At 40.4% G+C, this 19,813-nt stretch overlaps 1 protein-coding gene across 2 annotated transcripts in view; it reads right to left on the bottom strand.

The window, feature by feature from the left end:
* Positions 1-19,813, bottom strand: part of Plcb1 (phospholipase C beta 1) — a 701,628-nt gene that overhangs the window by 657,849 nt on the left and 23,966 nt on the right. For both annotated transcript variants that reach the window (XM_060371729.1, XM_060371731.1), the window contains exon 2: positions 16,498-16,575. In XM_060371729.1, the coding sequence (XP_060227712.1) occupies positions 16,498-16,575 (78 nt within the window). The remainder of the gene's footprint in view (positions 1-16,497; positions 16,576-19,813) is intronic.

The following is a 19,813-nucleotide window of genomic DNA, read 5'->3' on the forward strand; positions in this document are numbered from 1 at the left end:
GGCCCACAAGGATTCACCTGTCTCTGCCTCTCCAATGCTAGGATTATAAACAAACTCCATGATGCTCATTTTTTATGCAGATTCTGAGGAGAAACTCAGCAACTCAAGCTTATATCTCATGGGTGAATTATCTCCTCAGCCCTCTTGGTCCTCAATTCTATCAGAGAAAAATGAAGATAATACATTCTAAAGCCTTGTCAAATTCCAAAATGAGGAATTTGGGATGTTTCTCTTTTGCTGTGTGTGTGTGGTGGTGGTGGTGGTGGGGGGGTGTACATGTGAATTTTACCTGGAACATTGCCATTTTGAGCAGGTTTCTCAGTAGAATAAAAACACTGCACTCTTTCCAAACAACAGTCCCTCGGTACCAGCACCGTGCCAAGCAGAGCTGAGCCACGGACAGTCGTGAAGGATGTGGCAGCAGTGTGCTTGAATATGTACGGCAGCTTAGCCAAACGTACAGCGACTTCCCAGATACACTTGTAGACACAAGGCACCATGGCATGAAATTCCTCATACTGGGAGTCAACAGCAGTCAATACAGGAACCAGACACTGTGACTCAACTTTGTAAAAGTATTTTATTATAACTAAAATGTATGGCAAAACAATATGGAGGCCATTTAAACTAGAGACAAAACACTGCCTAAGCAGAGCAAAATTATTGAGACAATGTCAAGTGGAAAATCACATTCTTCATCCTGGTAAATGGAACAAAGCCAGTGTAGTTAGTGTGGCTGCAGGACAAAAGACAAGAGGCCAGAGGCCCAGGGGAGCTGGAGAAGAATGTTTTAAGCAAGGGAGACTTCACCCCGGGAAAGGTGCCGAAAATGCAGCAGAGGCAGCGCAGGCATAAAGCAAGTCTAAGAGATATTTGCTTGGCCTCAAGGATCTCTGGGCAGGGCTCCCTATGAGGAGGTAAGACTGAGAGCCGCGTGTCCAGGAATAAAGTGCAGATGTGAAATGCATGAAACAAAAGAGAAGGGCTGCTGTTCAGCTCCAGCAAAGTTGACTGAGATGAACAGCCAGGGAGGTGGGAAAACATTACAGGGCTTGAGGCGATTACCTAACCACTTCAAGGATGTTGGGGTAATTAGCGCTATAAGATACTGAGTTATCAAAAGCACCCAAAGCACGAAGGATGGTAAACAGAGGAAGGATGAAGGATGGGGACAGAGGCCAGGTGAACCTTGATTAAAGAGCAGGTGAATGCAAAGAATCAAGAGTGTTTAGGCAAGTATTTCTATAAGAGGAGATAATGAAAAGACAAAAGAAGGTGCAACTGTGAGAGGCCAGGGTGGGAAGAGAGTTTTATTATAAAACAGGCATCCCACGGTTAACATAGCTGGTACGGATCCAGTTATCACAGAAACACTGATAACTCAATGAAGACGGGAAATAAGCCTTAGTGTAAATTCATCGAGAACCCAGGCTCCTCGCCCAGAAGGATAGAGATCACTTAGGAAAGGAGACAGTTGGGAGAAGGAGATGGGATCTGGGGGTTTGGAAGCTGGCAGAGATGTCCTATTACATGTTCACATTTTCTCTCTTCTACAGAAGGTTGGAGGTCATACAAAATGCTGAGGGAAGCAGCTGGCAGCTGAAGCATGGAGACAAATGAATCAGTAACGGAAGGAACAGACCTTGGCTTTGGACACTGACAGATGAGCCTTTTACTGCTTAATGACCTTTAACCTTAGACAAGCCTTCCTGAGCCTCAGCCAGTGGTACAGTCTGATTGAGCAACTACTATGTACTAACAGTGTAATAGGTAATGAAAACTGGACAAGATCCTTGCACTTGAGGGCTTCATCGTCTAATGGGAAGCAAAAGGGAACCAGACAAAATTAACACATCACAAAATGTGTTAAGGTGAAGAGAATCAAAATGTGTTACCGTAGCACCAAAGGATTCCACTCAAAAACACAAAGGTTAGAAACAGCCTTTCAAACAAAGAACTGCCAGAGTTAGGTTGCACAAACTCAGTTAATTATCACACAATCTAATTGATATAAAGCAAGGCTACCCATGCAGAAAGCCACAATTTTTGGAGCCACTGGCTGTCAAAATTGAGCCCCAAATACCTTCTTTTTTAATTAAATTTTTATTTTTTATATTAATTACAGTTTATTTACTTTGTATCCCAGCTGTAGCCCCCTCCCGAATTCCCTCTAAATTCCACCCTCCCTCCCTCATCTCCTCCTTTCCCCTCTCTAAGTCCACTGATAGGGGAGGTTCTCCTCCCCTTCCATCTGATCCTAGCTTATTATGTCTCATCAGTTCTGGCTGCAATGTCCTCCTCTGTGGACTGGCAAGGCTGCTCTTCCCTTGGGGGTGAGGGTGCGGTCAGTCAAAGAGCCAGCCACTTAATTCATGTCAGATACAGTCCCTGTTCCCCTTACTAGGGAACCAACTTGGATACTGAGCTGCCATGGGCTAAGTCTGAGCAGGGGTTCTAGATTATATCCATACATGGTCTTTGGTTAGAAAATCAGTCTCAGAAAAGACCTCCTGTATACCAAAGACGAAAAGGCTGAGAAAGCAATTAGGGAAACAACACTCTTCACATTAGCCACTAATAACATAAAGTACTTTAATGTGACTCTAACCAAGCAAGTGAAAGACCTGTTTGAGAAAAACTTCAAGTCTCTGAAGAAAGAAATTGAGTACCTTCTTATAGAAAAACAAAACAGACTGGGACACTGCTTTCTGCAAGATCAGTTACCCCATTTACTGTCCAAATGTAATGTCTTGAGCAATCCCAAAATCTTCTTCGATGGAAACTAAATAACAATGTCCGGACCAACTCTAATTACCTATACACAGTGCTCTAGCAAAAGAGGAAAAGCTTCGTTCTTTGCAAGATCTTAGAAACATACCACTGCAAGGAAACGGTACTGGCTCAGAAAAGCCATTCCAAATCCACATTCCATCCAGTAACGTCCACTGAAATTTTCCACCGTAATGGGAATGTTTCATAGTTACATGACTCTAGTCCACAGGTTGCTACGAAGCACTCAACTATGGGGACTATGATGAAGGAAATTAATTTTAATTTAAATCAATTTTTAAATTTAACTTAAAAGTCATATGTGCCTAGGAAATATTGTATCAGACAGAACAATCCAGCCAATGCTTCCTAAGATGAGCTGGAGGTGAAGTTAATGCTCATGTTCCACAAAAGAAAGTCATTCTGCCTGCTGTCCTGATCCCACCATTCTTTACTCCTTTAGATTATAGTGCGATTTAGCTTGAAATCATTTGCTGAAGGGACATATTTATAAATCTTACCTAGCACAATGCCATGTGAAAGTCACTTTGGAGTGACAGCCTTTTAAAGTGGAGCAGGACCCCAGGGCACATGCACTTCAGATCCATATTTCAGGGAGGGGGGCAGGCTTAGAGAAACAACTGTTTTGTTTTAAACACTCAGGAGCAAGGCTGAAAGGTGCTGACCTTCATCCATGCTTTCCACTGCAAAACTCAGTCTTTATGCTGCATATTCTGATGGCTCATTGAGACCAAATTAACAGCAACCCACATGAAGCTTGACACTCACTAACTCATTGAAAATTCCAGATAGGATATGGCCAGAGTGGCCTAATGTTTATGCCTAATGACCTAATGAGCATACAGGTTCTTGTAAATTAAGCAGGCTGTCCTGGTGGGGGCTGGCAGATTGGCTATCACATGTCCTGGCTATGGCAGGCATCTGCCGCTCTTCTCTGGCCAAACGTGGCTGTAGGGGCCTGCTGGAGAGTACGACTCTGCATATTTGTTTGAGGAATCTAGATTCACATACACACTCCCTAGATCTTGAAATGTGAGAGCATTGTGCCAACTAAGCAAAATCTATTCAAGAATGGGTTCAATTCCCAGTTTGTAGCTTATACAACACGTATATACAATCTTTGAGTAAATGAAAATTAGCAATAACAGCCACTGGCGATGGTGTCAGTGCCAACCCACACACAGCAACTGACAGGTCTCAACTGCAACTACGTAGGAGAGCTTTCTTAAAGGCTAAAATTTGTGTGATTTATGACCCTGGAACATGAGAAGTTGGGACGAGAGCTGGGACAATACCCCGGAAGAGCTGGCCACTGACATCTGAGATTTGGTGGATGATTGCCAGAGCTCCTTCTCCTCCATGCTGCCCCCAGAGTTCCACAAAGGAATGAAATCTCTCATCTACCAAGCTTACTTATGTGATGGCTCACCTCACACTTATGCCTTTGCTTGCCTAACTCACTGTCTCACTGTGTGTCCATATTCCAAAGGGTCACCCTGAATAAAGCCTGGGGAAGACAGCTGGAAGAATTCAGCCAACACCAAAGCTTGTTTCAGCATTTTGTTTTCTTCTTGTTTCTCTCTTTAATCATGAACCATGTAGGGCTCACGCCTCTGAGAAAGTCGTCACATATCTAAGGTTGCCTTTACTCTGGTGTTCTAATATCTCAATATTCAAAGTACAGTGCTGAAAGTGCTGTCCTCCTGCATAATGAAGCCGAGCAAGAGGAACAAATGTTCATCTAAAAATAGAATCCATTATGTATAGCAGCACAGCCATTAGCGTCTTAGTATAGCAACTAGTTCTGCCTCATAAAACTTTTCATTGAAGCCTTCATTTCACACAGGTGCACTGCGTGCCGTGGCTCAATGCCACTGCCAGGACACAGACCCAAGGCAGGGTCGGCACAGGGCTGGACAGAGCTCTCACAGCTCATTCTCATCCTGCCAACACCCCTTGCAGACCACAGAGTGAAAACAGAGCATCCCTGTGAGAGAAATGCAACTTTCGCTGCACCCACCTGTACCATCTGAAGATGACTAAAAGGTAGGTTTCATACCACAGGTGAAAATCACTCAACTTTCCATGGTTTCCCTGGTTGGGTGTATATGGAAGTACAAAGGAAATTCTTATAAACTGACAAGAAATGATACAATGCTGCAATTTAATACGATAGTCTTTGTATTTGTAGATAAAAGTTTAGTTATAAAATTAAATAATTACATAGGGTCTGGGTTGTCTTTTCTTTCGGCTATTTTGTTTTTATGTTTGTTTTGATGTTTGTTCTGGTGTTTAGTTTGATGGTTTGGTTTGGTTTGAGTGTGCTACATACTGAATACTGCCATGCTAACTCACAGTCTGTCACTATTACAGCCTCAGCGCTTTAAGGCCATTTTTAATGCCACGTTCCCGTCTTAAAAATGGCAGCTGATTTAATTATGTTCCTTTACCCAATCTAGCAAATGAATATGAAAGAGCACACGCAGGCTTGGATGGGGGCAGCGTGTAAGCACAGGACACAGGGATAACACCTGAGCGTTTGAGGGAAATGGGAAGCTAATGAATTTTAAGTAATTATAAATATAACAAAAATTCTGAGTCAATCTTGAATATTAAGAAACATTCTAAAAATGCCAGGAGTTTCCTGCACTATAAGGACTATCATCCAATTATATTAAAGTAACTCAGAATCTTGCCAGGCAATGGTGAATGTTGAGCCCAATGTTGCTCCTGATGGGGAGAATCGAGGCCCAGATGCCTAAGCAGTGTGTACACAGCCTCAGAGTGCGATGAGTTCATGGGTGATGCTCGCCAGGGCTGTGTGATACAAACTGATGAGGAGCTTTAATAAAAATAAAGTGCACAGCAGCCCAGTAAAACAGAATCGCTGGAGGTGGGAGCCAAACAAGTGTTCTTTGCAGCTATTCAAAGATTCCTAATGTGCAGCCCAAGTTAGGAATCCTTCTCATACATACCCTCTGCCTCTTCTTGGCAAATGCACTGTGCCTAGTAAGAGTCTTTATTCAAACAAATCTGAGGAGGGGAGTTCTACAGATAAACAACCTAACACATGAATCAATTCCTTAAAACATAAAGTGTGAAAATTTGGGCCATATGGCCAGACTGCTGTGCCTAGATTCTGTTTCTGACACTTGTCAACCATATTACCAAGGGAAGTCCATTACCTCTGCGTACAGTTCAATTTACTTGCTTATAGATGGGGATAATTATAGTACGGACCTTCACAGGCTTATGGAAATGATTAAAAATGTAGACATTAGTAATGTTTGTATATTAATACATATACAAACAACATATTTATATACACAAAATGTTCATATATAGTATACAAACATTATTTACATAAAATAATACAGTATGTAATATTGTATGAATAATATGGTAATATATTATACACATACAAAAATCACAGTATATAATAGATCATATAATAATATATTGTATACTAGCATATGTACATTATAGTACATATTATGTATATACATTTATGTATGTATACATGTCATAAAAGTTCAATGGAACACAATGTACACTCTGCATATGCCATAAATCTATACTATGAAAACTATATACATTTACCTATTTAAATATATAACAATGTAAACAATAAATCTCTATATTATATGCATATTTGCCCTTTTCTCTTTTACTCTATTATATTGCATATAGATAATATCACAGTTTTGTTTGCTGTTATTGATGCTCTATTGATAACAATAACACTAATGCATTGATACAAGCAGATAAAAAACTAAGAGCGAACATTTCCCCAGATTTGAATTTGTACGTGAATGATGGCTTCTCAATAAACTGTTCAAATGTTACATTATTTTCATTTTTAAATTATTTAAGAAAAATAAATGATAATGAAACATGTAAGAATGGAACAAAACAGTTATGTTACTTGTTTTAGTTTTGTTTGTGTGGTGATAAATGCTTTCAAAAAGAAAGTCTAAATTTTGTTTTACCAAAATACAGAGAGGTTTGTCCTGTTGATTAACTATACAAAGAATTTGAAGAAATCCCATGAGTATGGCCAAACAATCTTGCCTTGGCAAGAAAACAAACCACGAAAGAACCAAGAATATTCACTGTATCTAAGATCTCTGCAGCCCACGCAGGTTGGCACAGTATGGCCAACGATTGTCCCCATAAAAGGAAAGAAAATTATAAACAATATACAAGTGTGTCTCTTCTACACATTCTTCCGATTCAATACCTCAAATCACGTTTCTATCAAAAATGATTGAAGCCCTACCTAAAAGCTTCATAGAATGAAAAATATCCCACTTAATTTCAAAGTCTGAAAAATGCTAAACACGAACAACCCACAAAGCCTAGGATAATTTCATAATTAAGTTATACAGAGATTATTGAATTTAGAATTAAAACCAGAGTGCCACGGTATTTCTAGATTCCACTTATCACTCACATGTGTGTTGCTATTGTTATTCCCATACGGTCACACAGTAACATGACTATCCTCTCACACTGGAAAATGGTCACGAAGAAACTGTCATGATGCCATTTCACCATAATTCTAGTGAGTTTAAAATACACTTCAAGAAACTGCTTCAGTTCTGTGGAAATGTCATGAATCACCACCCATCAGGATGTGTAAAAGATCCCATTCCAATAACAGGTACGCTTAAGCTGTATCTACAAACACTAAGCCCAATAACACCTGACTTTCCTGTGCTAGCCAGTGTTTATGGAAGTGAAAACTCAGAGGAGGTCCTGGTGGTGAGAAGACAGTGTTGATAGTAATGGAACTTAATGAGAAATTAAATTGATGCAGAAGAAGATTGCCTGCTCCTAGCAATCTGGATTGTGGTGGTTTGCTTTATGCTCAAAAATGCTAGAATACTAAATTCTAAGGATCAAGTTGGTGTGGCTGAGAAGCTGTGCCTGGTACCAGTCTAATTGTGATAATCCTAAAACGATTATTCAACAAAAAAAGACAGGCCACTGTGCAGCAGCAGTCTCTTGGAGGATAATAATACCACTTTGTCTTATCAAAGACCTCTAAATCATCTTACAGCTTATTCCATAAGATGCCTCAAATCCCCTACAGTCTAAAACACTTTCACCTATGATGGAATATTTATTAGTGAATATCCTCAGAGGAAAAGCTTTCTGGCAATAAATCCCTTCTTTCAACTTCCATGGCTCTGTTCCCAAAACATGATGAAATATATAAACAAACATCTTGTTTGCCCAACAAGCCCCAAGCTTCAATGCTCTAGATCAAATAAGCTTGTATAGAAAGCAGGTCACTGTTACCAAGAAGAAGAAAAGGGGGAATAAAAATGCAAACATCCATAAATGTTCACTTGGCTTTCAGAGCAGCACACTTATGATCCCTAATGAGGCACTGGGAAAAATGGTGCAGCAGAGAGTGTTTATGGCAAAAGCCACCACACAGGCCTGCATGTTTGCAAAGTAGCAGGCACAATGCTAGTGTTCAGAGAGAACCTTCAGAACCATCCAAACTTAGACATACTTTTCTTACAGATGAGCAAAGCAGGGCCTAGACAGTTACTGAGGTGACTCTTTAAACATACATGATATGGAGTTCCCAAAGGCACATCTGCCATGGCAGTATAAATGAGTTCTGTTTAGGAAAACCAGCCCTGGCTTAAAAGAGTGGCTCTTCACTAAGGAATATCTTTATCGCTCCGAATCAGGAGGTATGTACACTAACCTGTTCAAAACAAGACATCCCCATACAAGGATTATGGTGAGAACAGTTTACTTTAGAAGTGGTGCTAGGATGCAGGAGGGCTGAGAGTGTGAGGGAGAGAGGGAAGAAAGCTTTGCTGGGTGTTTACAAATCGGTTAACAATGAAGGAAGTAGACTCCACTCCCTAGGGGCACTTCAGGGATTACCATTCAGCATGCACCTCTGAGTTTTCCTGACTACAGAGATGGTATTGGTGCCACATGTACTCTTCAGATATCATTGGTTAGGGTGGGTGACGTGGAAGTTTCTGGTCTCCTTGAAGACTCAGTTTTGTCACATGATGTTTTGCTGTGAGCCCTCTCTTGTGAGGGGCATGACTTTGGCCAGCTGAGAACATCCGTGGGTGGAATTTGAGAAGAGGAGATATAAAGAGGCCCAAGCACAGCGAGGTTTCGCTTTTTGGATCAACATCACTGTGCTGTTCTCCGTGCTTCAAAACTTAACTTCTAAGAGAGAAACGTTCCAGAGAGTTTCTTGGGCCAATCCAGCAGACCGGAGGCTTTCACTGACTTGTCCTGATCTTCTGAATCATGTTGCTAGTTGGTGTTGGCCTTTGGACTGGACTGTTGTATCCTGATGACTGAGTTTGGTAACCCCCTGAAGACCCATTGACCCTAATCAGCAGGAAGTAGATAAAAAAGGTCTAGAGCCCTTTTTCCTATTAATATACTATCTAAAGTCAGGGGGTTATAAGGGAGGTAAAGGTGTTTAAGAACCCTAAATAAAGTAGGTTTAGTGAAAAATCTGAGCCTACAGGTGGGCGTCCCTCACCAAACTCTGAGAAGCTACACTGGATTTGAAGTGACATCTAACAGCTGGAATAAAAAGCAGAAGGGTACAGACACTGGCTGGACACTGGCACACAGCTAGGGTCCTATGGAAGGGCAAGGAGCCAATGGTACATTTGGAAATGCTTCCATCCATCTCATTGACAGCAAAAATGGGAAGGCAGAAGAGAGAGAGAGAAGCACTGGACGTAGAGCTATCAGTTTGTCCAAGTGATATGTGCTCTGCTTTGGGTGGGCCAGGGAACAATGGCTGCACTCACAGAGCTGCATCACATCAACCTTGCTGCTTGCTAAGGTGAATTCACTTACAGTCTCACCTTTTATAAAAGTCAACTAATAAACGTGAGCAAGCCTCAGCTCTTACTTTATAATTGCATCTTTACGTTCAAGCATGGTGTCAGTTCTGGAGTACTTCATGAAGGAAAGGTTGGAAATGAGTTCCTAGGATGCTCTAGACACATGTCTCCCAAAGAGGAGACCCATTGCCAAAGGGCCCATTTTGAAGCATGTGTCCACCATTCTTTATGGAAGCCAGACTGGTTTTTCATAGCACATGGTTCTTTTTGTGAGGTTTATGATTCATCATCCAAAATATTTCTTAGCTCTGGACTTCTGTTTTAAAAATATCACAGCGGCTTATGTAAATATTTAACTTTTAAACTTTTCATTTGAACTCTGTATAGAAATCTCAGATTACAAGAAAAGGGTATCTCCAGTTGACATTTATAGAAACGCCCATCATCAGCACTCTTTACGAGAGGCCCGCAGGCTCTCACTCGAAGTCTTGGAGGAGGAAAGAGAGGCAGGTGGTGCAGGTAGCAGTCAATCGCTCCAATGCGGCTTCCCAGAAATGACTGAATATGTGCATATAAATGTACGCCTGCCATCTAGATCATGGAGAAACACAAGGGGTGGTGCCAACTCAACCAAAAAGTGCAATTGGCAGAAGGTAACTAGGAACGAAGCAGAGAATGACAACCAAGAAGTTCATGGGCACTGACATTTAAAGCTATTCAAGTTGGGAGTAACAACAGAGCATTACCTCAGTCCAGTCGCCTTTGAAGTCCCATGTGCCCTTCAAATTCTAAGCCAGCAAGAAGGCCCCAAAGCAAACGGTGCCCTGAGATGCTACCCACTGGCTACAACTAGAAAGCAGAGAGAGCCACAAATACACAGAACAACCTGTTTGAAGAAATCAAATTAAGAAATCCATCTCACACCATTCATGAGTATTACATGTGGATTCCAAACCTCAGTTAACAGGAATGATATGAAGATGATGAATTGGAAAAAAAAAAAGAGACAAAGAAAAGTTGAAATGTGACTCCATCAAACTTTCAGACTATAAGCTATCTTTTGTTAAGCATGAATTAGATGCTGGGGAATTCAAGACGTGCCACAGACAGAAGAATGTATTTGCAAGATTCACTACAGCAAGAAGTATCAACACAAAAGAACAGAAATGGCCAGTAAGGACTGAAAATATGCCCAGTTTCCTGGCAAATCCAGTTAGGGCAGATTAAAGCATAGATACAACAGTTGTATCTGTCAGGCAAAAGTTGAAATGTTTCCTAACACTGATGACTGGGCCTGAGAAAACAGTCTTCTCACATATGATTATGTAGGCATAAACAACGGTACGGCCCAGGACTAAAGCTTAAGAGATGTGTAGTTTTCAAGCAGCAATAGTACTTTAGAGAATCCCTGTCCTGCATACCCACAAAGAGCATCAGACTGGCCACGACTCTGTGTTGTAGGGGGGTGGCTCCAAATGAGAAACAAATATTCAGAATCTGCCAAGGGGAGCTTTATCATGATGTAAAATTTTGCAATCCAAAATTATATGGGAACACAATAGCACAAGTTAAAAGAAGGCAGGAGGTTCATACATGAATATCTATAATACGCTCTGGGGATAGAGTCATACATGAACATCTCGGACATACTCTGAGGGTGAGTTCATACATGAACATGTCTAACATACTCTAGGGATACGTTCATATAATAACATCTCTAACATACTTTTGGGCGTAGATTCATACATGAATATCTCTAACATACTCTGGGGTAGGCTCAGACATGACGTGTCTAACATACTCTGGGAAGTCAAAGGCAAGTTTTGAAACAGCAAAAATAATCTAACAGGATAAAATGGATTTGAATAAAACACAATATTTTCAAAATTATGCGTTTCAAATGAATGAAGGAAACCCAGGAATAAACCAGAAAGATGCTAGCTATTCCTGAATGGAAAAAAGAAAGCACATACACAACTAGGATTAGGATTATCAGATAATGTTGAAGACATTTATAATGATTTACTTTCTTACTAAAAGGAAATATTTATGAATTATCTGCATTTAAAAAATCTGATCATCCTGAGTGAGGTATCCCAGAAGCAGAAAGACACACATGGTATAAACTCACTTATAACTGGATACTAGACCTATAATATAGGTCCTATTATTCTACAATATAGGATAAACATGCTAAAATCTGTACACCTAAAGAAGCTAAGTAAGGAGGAACCTGTGTAAAATGATCAATTCACACTTCAATGGACATTGGAAGAAGGAGAAAAGAGGAGCCTACTACAGAGGGACTCTGAAAGACTACCCAGCAGTGTATCAAAGTGGATACTGAGACTTATAACCAAACTTTGGGCAGAGTGCAGGGAATCCTATGGAAGAAGGGGGGGGATAGTAAGACCTGGAGAGGACAGGAGCTCCATAAGGATAGCAACAGAACCAAAATATCTGGATACAGGGCTCTTTTCTGAGACTGATACTTCAACCATGGCCCATTCATGAATATAACCTAGAACCCTTGCTCAGATGAAGCCCATGGCAGCTCAGTATCCAAGTGGGTACCCTAGTAAGGGGAAAAAAGGCTGTCTCTGACATGAATTCAGTGGTGGGTTCTTTGACAACCCCTCCCCCTGAGGGGGTAGCAACCTTGCCAGGCCACAGAGGAAGACAATGCAGCCAGTCCTGATGAGACCTGACAGGCTAGGGTCAGATGGAAAGGGAAGAGGACCTCCCCTATCAGTGGACTTGGAGAGGAGCATGGGAGGATATGAGGAAGAGAGGGTGGAAATGGGAGGGAATGAGGGAGGGGGCTACAGCTGGGATACAATGTGAATAAACTGTTTTTAATATAAAAAAATAAAATTTTTAAAAGAAAGATTTAAAAAAATCTGTATTGCCAAGTGTGGTGGCACATGCCTATAATCCCAGCACTCAGAGAGGCAGAGACAGGCAGATCTCTGAGTTCGAGGCCAGACTATTCTACAAAGAGATCTCAAGACATAGGAAAAAACAAAACAAACAAACAAACAAAAAAAAAAAACAAAGATTCCTTCATTGAAAATGCGTATTTTTTTCCTCTTATTGTTTTTTAAAATTTGTGAACTTGTCCTCCCTTCCCCACGGTGCCTCTTTTAAAGAAAGAAGGAAGGATTTATTGAAGTTTCATGAGCTTCTCAGATCTGAACTAAACTGATTTTATTTTTACACCAAACTTGGCACAGAACCAGGGCATCAAATTGCAAGATAATGTTCTCTTATGTCATATTCTAGACAGGACTTTGCGAGCTCTTCTCTGTTGACCCTTTTTTTTTTTCAGATTTTCACAGTGACATGAATATTTTGGCTAACACTTCCTGTCATGACTGCCAGTATCCATGTGGCATGGTCTAATGACGGCAACCTTTTTGGCACTTTGGGTAGGCAGAAACTTCTCGCCCATGACTTATAAATAAATGTATCCTTCTTACATACTCCACACTTATAGAAAAAAGCCACTGTGCTTAAAATAAAATAATCATATTCAGTAACTCGTTTTTGCTAATTACATTCAATAAACAGTAAGTAGAAAGTTGTCAAAATAGGTCCAGCAATGGAACAAAGCATGAATATTTATCTATAAAAGTGATATTCACATTCATCTGCTTGCACTAACCCAAATGTCCTGTCAATATTTCAGTGAACGAATTTCAGCTCTCTAAATATGACTTCCCATTTCTGATTTGTAATTCTATCGTCTGGGCTGTCTGTCTTCTTTGTCACCGATCATTTCTATGATGACAAGTCAAAGGAGTGGGGTAGGTAAGGCAGCCCTGCACTGCCTACGAGAGGAAGCCAGCGGTTTGAAATCAGAGTCTGGTACCCGGTGTGGTGCAGCTATGACAAAAACGGACATACATTAGACAGCACGAATGTGAGAGTTGTACCAGGCACGCTCTTCTCACGAGGCTCTGATGGGATCTTAAACCCCTCACTGTGTCTGTGCGCACAGGAGGTTTACTGTGAGTGCAAATCCAGGTGCTTCTGCACCAGTTTCATGGACCAACAGTAGACCATGTCGGGCAGTAGCTCAGAAAGACGAGGCATCTTACAATAGATACCAGTTTAAGCTTCTCAGTCATGGAAAACAAACGTGTGAACCCAAACGGTAACCTTGAAGGAACTATATTGTTTTCTCGGAGGTCTCCATAACACAGATGGCAGACCCTTAAGACTAACTGCCAGGAAGCAAAATACTTTAAACAAGTAGTCCTTTACGGGGCGTCCTGATTCACCACTCACCCTGGTCCTTCAAAGGACCTATGCACAACCTCAACTAAAAGCCTGGCATGCTGCCCTCTGTTTGTGCACAGTTTGTCCAGCCTGCACAGACTCTAATGTACTGTTTACAGTTGCCCAAGACCAAAGAGTGGATACACCACTTGATCGGATTCCAGGACTGGGCTAAACGCCAGAAAAAAATGACAAACTTGAAAATGTGGTAAATTTCAAGTTTCTTTTAGTATTATTTTCTTAAATCTGCCCATCTTTTTGAGTTTAAGATATATGATCATTGACCAAAAAATAAACCTCCAAACTTATAAATGACTGAGGAATGACAGGGATCTTAGAAGCAAAGAACACAATTTACCATGTTTTGACTAAGATTAATATCCATAAGAGGAAAAGCAAAGAGACATAAAAAAAAATTCCCTCACCCCTTCTCCCCGTTATTTGTTCCGAATGATTATAAACAGCATTGTGTCCAAGAGAGAAAGGCTGGTATAAAACATGTAAATGCATTTACTCCACTGAAAATATGTCTGGGTAAAAATATTGGGCTCCCAAAACAATAAAGACGAATCAAAGAGCCTTTGGCCCCTTCTCTTCCTCAAGCAAAGAAATGTTTATGATTGTTCTTCTGCTGGAGCTTAACCGAGTTGCTATGAATTATTTAAAAACCCCAAAATATCTTCTGGTGCTTTTATGGAAATTTGATTTACAAGTTGAAAAAATCAAACTGACAGTCTGGTCTCTTGTACAAGCACCAAACCTTTAGAAATGCTCTAGGCATTATAAATAAATCTTTTACAAATATAGCTGTGACTGTTCTAAAAATAATCTTTAGGAGTAAAAAAAAAAAAAAAACTCTTTCAAGTCATTGTTTTATACATAACAGCAGGAAACAAAACAGAATGTCTAAGACAACGTGATTAACACACCCAGCAGCAAACATGAACGCTGCTAAGCATGAAATCTTACCCACATATAATTTCTGACATTGTCCTCAATCCTATATGGAACTCCTGTATCTATGGCCATGGGCTCCAGAGCAAACACACAGTAGTTAGATGTAACTCCAGGACCAGTAGGACCAGCACCTCTAGGATAGAATTTGCTTTTTGAGAGACTGTGAGCTGGCCAATTCAGGGCTGGCCTGGAGAGCAGATATTAACTTTTCACCATGGAAACATTTCTAAGAGGACCCACAACTCTCAAAATGATGCTGTCAAGGCCAGTTACAACCTGTGCTCACAAGTGCAAAAGGTTGCCCAAGGCACGGCCTACAACCAATTACCCAAGGATTCTGGATACTTGAAATTGACCATGATGTTAGAATACAAATATTTAAACCCCACTGTGAAATAACTGGGGAGCCCCTAGCTGCTCTGATAGTATTCTATTAGTAATTCTAGCTTATTGCTTTCTAAATGTATTTAGTAATCTTGAAAACAGCAAACCACTTCTTCAGATGTCAGAACTTTGAGGACTAAAATAATCTACGTGCTGGGCCCTTAGGTGCCAGTGACTCTTGAAATAATAACCACTTCCTATGAATATTCTTGTCTAACTGCCCATTAAACCTCAAATAAATCTTATGGTCTGCAGACATTTTTTAATAATTCAGTATGGAATTGTCAACTGGCTTTTTAAGAACTGAGATACTGAATTCTTAGTATTGCAGGCAGAAAGCTAATATGGGAAGACTCTTGAAAAAACTCAACAAAAAGGTTAAAGGAAGCTTAGCTTTAATTTTTTAACACTGTTGCAGTTTTGCTTTCTGTTGCTGTGATAAATACTACGACTAACACAACTTGGGGGGATGGTTTACTTGGATCATAGGTTTGAGTATATAAACCCAGGAAAACCAAGGCAGGAACACAAAGAAGGAAGCTGGAACCAGGAACTGAGGCTGAGTCCACAGAGGATTCAGCTTGAGTCCAGGCTCATGTGGGCCTACCTTTCATACATAGGCAGGCCCAAGCCCTTAGGGACTGCGCTGCCTACGGAAGACCTGACTCTGCTACATCAAGGGTAAGTGATATATATCCCACAGACATATCCACAGGGCAATGAAGAAGGCAAGTCCTCATCTGAGGTTCCCTCTCCCCAGATGTGTCAAGGTGACAATCACAATTACCCATCACAAACATGAAAAAACTATCAAGGCCGAATCAGGCTACTACTGAGAGAACTGTTAATTATAGCCCAGAGAAAAGGGAGGGAAAAAATGGACTGACTGTTTAACCTTTGGTCATTAAGGTCAAGAGGAATTTTCTCATCATCTGTCTTCCTTCTGCATTGAAAGGGACTTAAGTCAGTGAAAGTCTAAAATCATGTCCACCACCAAATGCAATCTACAAGTCCGACTTCTTGTTTTAAACAGAAAACAATTATTCTAGGATCTTGTGAATCCACCATTTCACACAAGCATCCATGAAAGGCCCTAAGGCCTTTAATCTGAGTCTCTGAAGTAGAATCAAGAAATACACTGCAAAAGGTAGTCTGTGAAATGGGTAGACATATAAGGTAAACAAATACTTTGTAATTAACCAACAGGATAATGTGAGAAAGACATCTTATCTCTTACCTTATTTTGATCTGTCCAGTAAAAGAAAAATCCCTGAGGATCAGTCCTCAAAATAATTGGAGTAACAATAGTGGAGTCCTAGAAAATGAAAAAAAGAAAGAATGAACATCAGTTCATATCCCTGTGGGAAGTTACTGAAGAACCAATAACGCATAAGTGATTCTTCAAGGTTATCAATTACTAAGAAAAGTTTCAAACAAAGTAGACATGGTAATTTTTTCATTAATTAATGTATTTACTTCACATCCCAAGCAAATCTTCCCCTCCTTTCTCTCCTCCCAGTCTCTCCTCTCCCGTTATACTCTCTCCCTTTCTCCTCAAAAAGGGTGAGAGCTCCCCTGGATATTAGCCTGCCTTGGCATATAAAATTAGTAGGACTGGGCACATCTTCTTCTATTGAGGTTAGACAAGACCATCCCATTAGGGGAAAGGGATTTAAAGGCAGGCAGCAGAGTCAGAGACAGCCTCTGCTCCTGCTGTTACAGGTCCCACATGGGAATCAAGCTGTGTATCTGCTACATATGTGTAGGGGGCCTAGGTCCATCCCATGTATGCTCTCTGGTTGTGATTTAGGCCACTATAACTAATTTATTAATTAGAGAATTGATGTGATGGCTCATGGGTAAAAGTGATTGCTACACAAACATGAGGACCTGAGTTCGAATCCCTGAAACCTACATAAAGCTAAGTATGGTAATAGACAACAGCAATACGAGTTCTCCTCGGGCAATATGGGAGGTAGAGACAAGAGGATCTCCAGAAGCCCCTGGGCCCACAGCCTGGTGTAAACAGCAGGAAACAGCAACGAGATCTGTCCTCTGATCTCCACACACACACCACAGTACATGTAAACCCTTGCACTCATACAACCACATGCACTTACATACACAAAAAGATTATCAGATGCAGAACTGACAGAGTTAAGCAATAATCAGAACATCACTACCTAACTCGAAAAGAAAGACAGCGATGCACGCATTTATTACGACAAAAATTTAAAGACATTGGCACAGTTTCTTTTAGAAAACTATATTTAGATTTTAAAATAATGTTAACACTATCATAATGTATTTCATATAATTAAGGTTAATTAAAATCCATGCTTGAGGATAATATTTTAAATTACATTTGCTCCATAAAATGATTTTTAATTGTACCAAAGAGAGTGAGTATAGCATTTGGGCATTGCTGTTTCCACGGTAACAGTAAATAAGGACATCTTTCACATATTTGGAAAGGTGCATATGAAACTGTTGCAGATTTAAATTCTATATATAATCTAAACCATCATAGACAAATATTGCTGTGAATTTAATGCATGAGTCTATGAAGCTAGGTTGCGTGCACTGTGCTACAACAAGGAACATTGTTGAGCTATGTTGTTTTTCCAGCAATATTCCAAACATTTACTTCTTGCGCGCACACAAATACATCAAATATAAATTTATAAACTTCAAGCAAAACTACATCATTTACCCTTCCCTTTCCTCCTTCAGCCCCTTTGCTGCCCTCCCATTCCAACCTGTCCCAGTTCAAATTCATGGCCTCTTTGTCATTATGTGCTACGCATATGTATGAAAGCATTAGATATATGCAACCTGCTGAGTCCACTCAGTGTTACATGTGTGCATAAGGTTTCAGGACTGGCCACTTGGTACTGGAAAACCAATTAAGGACATCGATTAAGAGGAAGACTAATTCTCCCTCTCAGCAGTCACTAGTCGCCCGTAGTTCTTTGTTTAGGGGTGGGATCACGTGAGATTTCCCTTCCCACACGAGTGTGTTCCGTGCTAAACAAAAATGCTCTGGTCTTTACTGAAAACACAATTTTTCATTTTTCTCTTTTACTCCTTCCAAGCACCGGTCCTTTCCCTCTTTCAAATTCATGTCCTCTTTTTTCATTAATCATAGTCACGTGCATATATTTATATACATATATCCATATACATATATTCCTAAATATAAACTGCCTACTCTTTATAATGTTACTCAAGAGTATATTTTCAGGGCTGGTGACTAGGTGCTGGATAAGCAATTGTTGTACTCTTTCCTGGACAAGTTGATTTCTCCTGCTCTCAACACTCTTTAGTTGTCTGTAGTTCTTTGTGTAGGACTGAAGTGACTCCACTGCCACTTCTGTCGTTGTTTGTTTGTTTTTAAAATTGTATTTTAATTACAATATTTCTCCCTTTCCTTTCCTTCCTCAAAACCCTTCCTGTAGTCCTCCCCACTCTCTTCTGAATTCATGTCTCTTTATTCATCAGTTGTTACTACACACATATACGTAATTGTGTGTGTATGTATGTATCTATATGTATATATGTTACTCGTATGATGATTCCAAGGCTGACCATTAGCACCAGAAAATCAATCAGTGTGCGTTTCCTTGGGGAAGCCATTTCTCCCACTTCCAGCTTTCGTCAGTTGCCTGTTGTCTTTGTGCAGGGTTAGGCCTCGTTGGCTTTTCCCATTCAGTTTTGAATGTTCATTGTTGTCATCCTGGTTAAGCTCATATTTGGGTGGTCTTGTGAAAACATGGTTATTGGAGGAGAATCTAAAAGCACTAATTTACTAAACCAGCAAAATCCCTAACAATCTACAAGCATTTGTCCTTACAACCACAAATAAATGTGCCTTCGTGCCTCTTCAAGGACTCTTCCCTTTGCCACAGACAGGAACTATTACAGAAAACCACAACAAATAAACAAAGTTTTTGAACCCAGTCTCAATTGATACTTCTACAAAATACTCTATATGTAAGGCTCAGGGGACATTGCACAAGAGGCAATGGAAAGATTATAAGAACTAGAGGATTAGGAAATTTTCTTTGAGGTTTCTTGTGAGAGATGGTTAAGCCATTCCAGGCAAGGCTCACAATCAAAACATCAAGAGATTCTGTCTCCTATTGGCATCAGAAGCTATACTCATAAACCCTGACAAGCCACTTTTTTCCTTTTATTGAAAATAGATTTTCTCACATAATGTAACCTGAATACAGTGCCTATACCCCCTACTCCTCCTAGCTCCTCCCCACCTCCCCTCCCATCTACATCCACTCCATTTCCGTCTCTCATTAGGAAACTCACAGGCTTCTAAAGTATAATAAAATAAAATATAGGATAAAACAAAATTGGACAAAACAAACAAACAGAATAAAAAGAGCCCAAGGGAAGACACAGGAAACAGATCCGTGTGCTTGCACATTGGGGAATTCTACAAGCACACTAAACTGGAAGCCATAGTATAAACCAGGACGATGGTGCCAACCAGGCCCTGCGCGTGCAGCCCGAGTCTCTGGGAGCTCATATGCTGATCT

The sequence above is a fragment of the Meriones unguiculatus genome, chromosome 18 (genome assembly GCF_030254825.1).
Source record: "Meriones unguiculatus strain TT.TT164.6M chromosome 18, Bangor_MerUng_6.1, whole genome shotgun sequence".
NCBI classification, from domain to species: Eukaryota; Metazoa; Chordata; class Mammalia; order Rodentia; family Muridae; genus Meriones; species Meriones unguiculatus.